We start from the raw sequence: 8,839 nt of genomic DNA, 5'->3' as shown, positions 1-8,839 counted from the left end.
GGGCTGCGAAATGATGCAAGGCGCAAACTTGAGTGACGCGACTGGATCATCACTGACGGTTCATTGAGCAGCATCACTATAGTTCGACACCACATGCAGCACTCAGCACGGGACATAGACCCAGTTGACGGATCAGACCCTGATGGGCTAGAAACATACACATCAATCAAGTATTCACTAGTATTCACTAGTATTCACTAGTATTCACTAGTATTCACTAGTATTCACTAGTATTCACTAGTATAGTATCTAATGTCAGGATGACCTACAATGTAGATGATGGGATAACAATAGTCAAGCAAATCCATACAGTGAGACACGGTGCGTTGTCCCGGTGATCTAATCAGAACCGTCTGATCACTGAGTTATCCAGATGCAGGCATTACCCCCGGCGGAGGATGGTACGGGCCGATTAAAAAGTAAAAACAGTAAGCTGTCCGTTCCCAAAGGAAACTCACGACAGCCGCTAACACCCGGTAAACCCAGTGGCAGATGCAGCGCCTATGTACATGTACATGTATAAGAGTGGTATGGAAGTCTGGAAAGAGTTGCCTCCGATTTTGGGCACTTGAAGCCATAAATAGTCGACGAGAGCAACCTAATGTAGCAAGGTACCGAAGGCCCGACTAGACTGGTATCTAATCAGTTCAATGATTACTTGATTAGTCCCTGAATCATTCATACTATGGAGTTTTCCACTGAAACGTTTGATGTTGTGTGAACAAGCCATGATGTGGCAATGTCACCATACAAAACGTTATAAATAATACAATGTCATGTTCACCTCGACCAGGATTTTCACCAGGTGTGCCCACAATCCGGCACATGAGCTCCAGCTCCAATATGACTAGAAAGAAAAAGTAGGTTCCAATGGTCTGACTGCAGAAGGCGGGCTGCGTGTTTCTGCTTACCATGAGTCGTGGCAAAAAGCTGTGACATCATCATTACATCACCGTGACATTTGCTGTCTGACGTACTCCTTGATGTGTATGTATTGCCATTCGTCATACATCCTACAGCTTCCCTGGTCATACTGGTCACAGCTGATGAAGGGCTGGTTGTCTTCGCGTGCTGGTATTGTCGGCGGATCAAATCGTTTTCCGAGCATGGGAAAGGTATTGTAGTAATACCAGCGCTGTAGAATGACTTTCCGCCCGGACTCGACCATGGAGGCGTTGTGCACAGACGTGCTGTCACACATTCCATCTGCCGACATGCTGTTCCAGATGAGGCCGCGTGCACGCCGGGGCTCGATCTTCACGTCCAGCTCCGGGAATATGGTGTGCCCGCCGCTGGGAACGTCATTCAGGTAGACGAGAACGGTGGCGACGCGATCGCGCTTATCCCTCGACTCCACCCTGCAGTCGGTGTGTGTTTTGTAACCCACTCCAGTGCTGTATGACGTTATCTGATACTTACCGCCGTGTGATGCCGGCATGCCCGTAGCCTCTTCGATACGCTTATCCATGTCGTAGCTAAACTTGCTCTCGCCCGTGTAGAACGCTGTACTCACACTGTACTGTACATACTTGTCCAGTACTCTGGACATGGTCGTATTCAGGCAAGTCGTGCCCTCTGTGAAGTCGCCATCGGCAAGCTTCAGCTTTCGAAGCTGCGTGTGCTCCTTGAGATGTGCCTGCAGAGTCTTCTCTGAATCGAAGCAGAAGATCGGATCTTTCATCCTCTGCCTATGCTGGTCGTGTGCTCCGATCAACCCTGCACACTCGTTGTCCGTGAGCACGTGGTCCAGTGTGTACATTTTTACGTCGGTTCTCCTCTTGGGCCCATCCTCTCGCAGGCGAGTCTTGACCTGCTTCGGATGCAGTCGGCGACCAGCTACTTCCAGTGCTCCGCTCATCCTCAATCCACTGAGCGTGGTTGGTTTCCACTCCTTTTCCCGCTGCAGCTCCGGATGAATGGGTTCCGGATCGCTATTCGTCTCGCCTACCTTGCTGTCATCAATAGCAATGGTGGGATTGGTCTCTGCTTTTGGCGATTTTCCAGCACTGTCGTCGGCCGGCTGAGCCACATCTTCCCCGCTCGGAGGTTCTACTTGCCGAGGTCGTTGCTGGTTCGGGAGTGCACTCCACAAAGCAACGCCGACGAGCACTAGCACCAGCAAGACGGTCCACGTGTGGGACACAGATTGTTTGTCCGGACTACTTTTCTTTCCCGATGCCGAAGCCTTCGTAGGCTTCGAGGCCGCAGCTTGTGCTCGCTTGGTTGGCTTCCCCATGACCGAGTCGACCCGGTCGCAAGGGAATGCAACCCAGGCTCTGTATCAACAAAAAAAAACTATAAATCAATGCCCCAGCTCGCCCTCGCGCGCGTGCGACTTGACCAGTTCAAAGTCAAGTCAACTCGAAGGCGTTGTTGTAGGTCTTGAATCCACTTGATGCACACATGCAGACCATGTACTGCAGTAGATGTAGAACAGACCTCCTATCCTTCACAGCAGCAGTGCTATCACTGCTATGACAACATAGGTTGAGTTGCCAGGCCGGGAGAGGGAGCTCATCTAGGCCCCGGTGTAATATGCCCGAAACTTTGCCGAAAATGCTTTTGGGAAATTCTCGTAAACCTTGCCGAAAATGCTCCCAAACCTTGCCGAAAATGCTCGGAAAATGCTCACTTTTTTGTCATCCTCAGCACACGCCGTCAAAACCAGGGAGTCAGAAAATACTCAATAAGAGACTTGCTCGAGTCTGCAATGGTAAACAATAATATTCATAAACTACTCAACAAGAAGCTAACCCACGGAATGCGGAAGTGACGTTCTTGTTTGGGAAGTTTTTCTTCTCTCAATTTTGATACACAACTGCCAAGTGCTCCGTTTCCCCCAAAATGCTGCATCACGAGCCCAAAGAAGTGCTGGGTTCGCGGATTGTACCGAAAATGCTCAAAAAAAATGCCGGCATATTACACGGGGGCCTTAGCTCATCACGGGATCCCCGGGAGGGAATCGACCGACCGATACCACCGCGGTTGACTGATTCAAAGACAAACTGAAAGTCATACTCACCTAAAAAGTTAGTTGTAGCCAGGGAGTAGTACAATACCGGTATTGTACTACTCCCTGGTTGTTTTTTTTTGTTTTTTTTATTTTTTTATTTTTTTATTGGGAACACAGCCCTACTACAAAGAGACATGTGGAGGCAAACACAAGACAAGAGTCAAGACACAGGGGATGTAGGGACGACGTGCCGATGTACAGGGAGCAACTCGACCGACCAGGGGTCTCGGCGTTAGCGTTGCAACCTGGCATCGAAAAAAGGGGGGGGGGGGTTGCATGGTCAGGTAGCAAAAATAATAATTTGGTGCGAGAAAGGGGCGCTAGTATTGCACCAAATAATATAAATACGTGTAATGACTAAACCAGAAGGGAAAATGAAGAAAGAGAACAATAATCATAACAAGCAAGTAGTAGTAGAGAGGTAAATACTAAATGGGTCTCAAATCTCAATATCATCGTCACAGGTACTGTGTGGACCACAGCCATCTCTTTCGGATTAGATCCTTACATACGTTGACCTTGAAGGTTTGGAGGCGTCTTGAATGAGGCTCGTGAAGCAGGAGGTCCGCAGGCAGGTTGTTCCAGGGTGTGATGGCGAAGAAGGGGAAGGATCGCAGGAGGTAGTCAGGGGCTGTGCGAGGGGGTGTCCACTTCAGCTGAAAGGCATGGTGCGTCTGACGTTTTTGCTGTGTGCACATGCTAGCTACGGCAGGGGGCTTGGTTGGTGGCAGCATGGCCTTTACCTGGGGAGGCCCTGGAATGTAGTGCAACTTGAACAAGTATGACAGGGCTGCCACCATCCGACGAAGCCGCAGATGTGATGTTTCCCTTTGCCCATGCATGGCCCATGGGCCATAGCTGCATGACTTTGTAACAAGAGTTCATAACCCCCTTGAACTCTTGTTTGTAACTGTTGCGGTTGTATTGCCTCCAAGACTGGCAAGAGCCCATGTAATGAATGATAGGAAACGAAAACGCTTCCAATCGTATGAGTCGAGCCAGACCCACCGTATTCCTTTTTTGGTGTGGTAGAAGGTGGAAGCAAATTAAATTATTTTGTTGCTCCGCAATCGGCTCCTTAGACCTTACTTTTGTTTTGTTTGTCGAGCACTGACCAAGGAAGCACGGCTATGGCTGACTCAACCCTAGACCTAGCCCTGATCGAGTCCAATGTGTTGCAGCAGGTAACCAAGGACGCCCGAATTCCAGGATGCATCGATGGGACGGCCTATCCAGGGCTATACTAGGGCGGACCTCGTGTTCGCTCTCCGTAAGCAGGGCAAGGGCCAGGGAGCCAGCGCACCAGCCAGAGGAGCGCCATCTGAAACCGGTATGATACCAATTGTATCAGAACTGTTAGACGTAGTCCGAACACTTTCAAATGAGATTTCGCAACTACGAGATGTGATTGAAACAAGGAAGTCTTCGCAAGAAAACTTCGAAGCCCAATTGTCACGATTGCGGGAAGAGATGGGGGAGCTCAAAAGTCAGCAAGTGCGAGCCCCAGGAGTACCACTCGGTACCAACCGAATACGTACGCTGCCACCCTTAAAACTAGTAGTAGTAAGCGAGGCAGCCTCCAGGGGGCAGAAAGGATAAAGCGGAAAGCCTTCTACCTCGGAAATGTGGATCCTGGGCGTGAGGCTGACTCTATTAGGGAGTGGTGCAAAAAGAAAGCAGTTGATGTCCTCAGTTGCTCAATTTCGGAATCCAAGTACTTTGGTACTGCTTATGCGCACCTTGTTGTTCCAGCTGAGCATACTGACCAGGTTCTCGAAGATGATTTCTGGCCAAGCAAAGTTTCCATCAGGGAATGGAGATTTGCATCTTCCTCACTGAACCCGGCACACGCACATCCGTTCTTTCCTACCGGACACTCCCTTCCCACTCACCAGCATTCTGGACCACCCCAGTTCACACTCCTATCGACAACTAGTGAACTGTCGTTCTGTAGTGAATACGTGTACAGCCTGAGCTTACTTTAGTTGCTGAAGAGTGGCAGCCTGACATTATCTGCCTAACTGAAACCTGGCTCGACCCGAATATTGCACTTAGTATTACGCATTATGACACCTTCCGGAGGGACAGGCCCCTGCAGAGAATAAGTCCAGGACAAGTGCAAGAGGTGATGGTGGTGTCGCTATCCTTGTTCGACAGAATAAGTTTAAGTCTGTTGCCGCGCGTCCCGACCTAGCTTGCGATGGGTGCGAAACCTTTTGGGTTCAACTCCAGCCGTATCCGGCTGCAGCCGAGCCGATCCTCCTCTGCTGCAGTTATCGTCCACCTTCTGCTAAGACAACAGATATAGCAAGGTACTGCCAGACCCTCGAAGACGTACTCATTACTCTTCCTCTTTCATCTTCTCACGTTATCTTGACGGGTGCTTTTAACAGCAAGCACACTTCATGGTGTTCGACAGATTCCACCAACATTGCCGGTGCCGAATTGTACCGCACACTCAGTTCCTTTGGTCTTCACCAACTCGTTAACACATGTGCATACACGTCACCCTCTGGTGTCCAAGCCTGCTTGGATTTGGTGTTTAGTAACTGTGCCAATCTCTCGTCTTGTGTCGAAACTGACTGCCCTCTGGGCGCCTCAGACCATGCCATTGTGTACTGCCAGCTCGACATCCGACTGCCTCAGTCTCCCCGCGAAACAACGTCTCAAGCTCAGGAGCCTAACCCTATGTCTTTCGATCTCAGCGACACGTTACACCTGCTGTGTGGGAGGCGGTCAATGCAGACTTAGACAGTCAGTACCTTGGAACCCTCAGACGTGGACAGTGCACTTAGTAACCTGCACAGTGTCCTGCAGACTGTGCTGTCCAAGTATGTTCCCCTTCATAGCTCCCGCAAACCAAATCGTTCTCCCTCGGCCTCGACCCCAGGGTCCACACGCAAATATCATCCATGGGTTTCCACTGAACTACGCAAGGCTATCAAGTTGAGGCGTGACCTATTCAGCCTCGCCAAGAAATTCCCTACGGACTACACGTGACCTATCAGCATTATAAGGCACAAAGGTGAGACATCTCTCCCGCTCGTGCCACCGCCAGTACATTCGTTCAATCACAACAACACTTACCCCAGGCAGCACTACGCTTCACCAATTTGTCCGCAGCCAGCCACAAAGTAAAACCTGGCATCCCTGATATTGCAAGCCCTGATGGGCTGCTGGTGTCTGACAGCTTGCAAAAAGCAACCATCCTCAACAAGCAGTTTACCTCTGTCGCGGTGCCTGATGACCCACGTTTAGTAATACCCCCTCCCCAATATGACACTCGTCTTACTCGCCAATTCACCCGCGTTCATACCACTACAACAGATGTCTGTAAAGCCGTGCTGCTGCCCCCAGTCAACTGGGAACTAACTTACTTGTGGCCAGGCACAAGAGGGTACATGGATGCGGCTAATGGGGTTTCTCGGCACTTGTGCCAGTGGTTGTGAGACTTACCCACCCACCCCCACCGTTAGGCGCTGCATCTGCCGCTAGGACGGTTTCCGGGTCACAGTGTGAGCGGCCGTCTAGTAGCAATGTCTGATCCGTATACTAGAACTTCATACTTCTCCCAGGTCACGTGGCTCAGAATTGGAGCTTTACGCACCTTTTCAGGACCACTCAGTGATAATTTCCAATTTTCCATCACCCCGGTACTTCGCTTGCTTTTACGAACAGAGTTCTGGAGCTCCAATGTTCAACATCCAAACACTGGTAGCGTAATCGAGGCTTCATACAGTACATGTTCCACCAAAGAAAACATCAGGCAAGTATGTACACAATATTATGTATGTACACTGGATCGGCCCATGATGTAGGTGGGGAATTTCAGAGTCATTCAAGGATGTACACATAATAAGTTAAAAACACAAAACAGAGAAGGCAGTGCGTGCGTGCGTGCATGGTGTGCATGTATACCTTCTTGATAAGAGCGGATGCACTGAAAACAATGGAGGATCGCTTGATAGGCTCATGGGTGGCTGGTGGATCTGACCGACTCAGAGTGAAGTATACCCGGTAGTGCTCGATGATGGCACAATTAGTAGAGTGCAGCGGAGGAGAGACCATCGCTATGGCTCTACCAGCACTGCCGCAGGCCATAGCAAGCAGACGATCCCGTTCGCCGGAGTAACATGCACTCATGGCACCGTGGCTGGTGTTTTCCGATGATGATGCTGCTGTCAATCACACGGGCATTAGGATAACTCTTCAAGTGAGCCTGGTGCGACACCTGCTGGTAAATCAGGGCTATGGAGCCCTTTCCACCCCTGCTGTTGCTGCTGCTGCTGCTGCTGTTGCTGTTGCAGCAGTAGCTGGCGCTGTTGGTGCAGCTGTGGTAGCGGGTGCTGCTGTAGTTGTTGCAAAGGCTGATGAAGTAGTTCCTGGAAGTCCAGCTGCAACAGATTAGGCTGCTCTTGTGTCTGCTGCCAGGGCAGTCCATCATTTAGCGACGACATGGGATCACAGAGGCCAGCGTCAAGAAAACTTGCACTAGCACATAATGCTGACCCCTCATCTAGACTTTGGACTGCAGCAGCTGCTGATGATGCCGGAAACAAGTGTGCTGAGTCGGGCTGTTGTTCACCCTGCACTTGTCCCGGTGCTGTGGGGTTTGCCGGCATATGCCGTACCAACTTGCAGCTAGCGCATACACAGCAGGCGCCATGGCTGGTAGCCTTGATATGGGCACTATAGTAATGTAAAGCCGCAAACTCAGTGGCACGCATGCTCGGCTGTTCCTTCTTCTTATTCGGCTTTTTCCGGTTTGGTTTAAACTGGTAATCCGGATGTTTCTGTGGGGTACAGCAAGAGATAATAAATACAACATCAGCTGCTGTATGGACAGAGCTAATGTTCCCATTTTTGACATGTCCTTCCCAAACTAAACAAACAGAAGACAGGGGCGTCGGAAGGTATTTCAGGGCAGTACGGTCAGCCAATATTCGAGGGACCGCTTCGGGGCCCTCCTATAAAAATTAAAAATTTGTGCATTAAGTCCTGGACAAGACTGAGCCTTCCAAGACACTCTGCACCAGGTGGTCTGGTGGCCAGGGTTGACTGAGGATGCTACCATCTACATGGAGTGTTGCTCTGAGTGCTGGAGATCACGTGCTTACAGCCTGCAGGAGGTAAAATGCCCACTGAGGTCGTTGGTGTCTGCAGTAAAGTAGCATCGGAAATTGCCTTGATTGAAGGGAACTCAGTCACTCAGATTGTGGTTCTCGGTACCCCTATCTCAATACATTGGATTATGCTCTCTCTCTAGTAGCTGCCGTTTTCGATGAACTACGCCACCTTCGGTCTTCCCGAGACTCTAGTTTCCGACAATGACCCTAAACTTATCTCAGGGGATACATCAGCATTCCTCCACCATTCGTCCACCTTTAGCAATGTTTGCTCCAGTCCCATGAATGAATATACCTGCTCTTGTCCCAAAATACCCGCTCCAGTCCTATGCCTGCTGGAATGGCATGGTAAAGGGTCTTCATCAAGTACTAAAGAAGAGGCATATAACTCTTAAACCTTATCTCCATTCAAGACGCACCTGGATCAGGTGCTATTCTATATCCACAGCTCACACCATGACTGCATGACTGCGGCAAGCAAGTTTCCAGGGTGTCAGATGAAGTGACTGAGAGCTCTCGCTACCTACTCAGAAAAAGACATTATGTCCATGAATTTAAATCACACCATGGCCCAGGGGTATCTTCACGATACCTCGGACAAGAGTCAGCCCAGTCTAAATATGTACGATATTTTGACTGTGCCACTACACATGAAACTATAATTTGCAACACAGCTGCCCCCCCCCCCCCCCCCCCCCTC

At 50.1% G+C, this 8,839-nt stretch overlaps 2 protein-coding genes across 2 annotated transcripts in view; both read right to left on the bottom strand.

Annotated features, from left to right (window-relative positions):
• Positions 1-124: 124 nt before the first annotated feature.
• LOC135808376 (uncharacterized) lies at positions 125-2,300 on the bottom strand. The gene has a single exon (XM_065321559.1). The coding sequence runs from the start codon at positions 2,234-2,236 to the stop codon at positions 950-952; it is 1,287 nt and encodes a 428-aa protein (XP_065177631.1). The 5' UTR covers positions 2,237-2,300; the 3' UTR covers positions 125-949.
• Positions 2,301-6,693: 4,393 nt separating this feature from the next.
• Positions 6,694-8,839, bottom strand: part of LOC135808375 (transcription factor SOX-21-like) — a 7,374-nt gene continuing 5,228 nt past the window's right edge. The window contains exon 3 of the mRNA XM_065321558.1: positions 6,694-7,806. Within this exon, the coding sequence (XP_065177630.1) occupies positions 7,210-7,806 (597 nt within the window). The 3' untranslated portion in view covers positions 6,694-7,209. The remainder of the gene's footprint in view (positions 7,807-8,839) is intronic.

This window comes from Sycon ciliatum, chromosome 2 (genome assembly GCF_964019385.1).
Source record: "Sycon ciliatum chromosome 2, ocSycCili1.1, whole genome shotgun sequence".
Taxonomy (NCBI): Eukaryota; Metazoa; Porifera; class Calcarea; order Leucosolenida; family Sycettidae; genus Sycon; species Sycon ciliatum.
Note: the sequence above shows the minus strand (reverse complement) of the source record. Positions and strands in the feature narration are given on the sequence as shown.

Excerpts from the sequence above, each read along its gene's own strand:
- LOC135808376 (XM_065321559.1), bottom strand. The coding sequence starts at position 2,236 with ATGGGGAAGCCAACCAAGCGAGCACAAGCTGCGGCCTCGAAGCCTACG.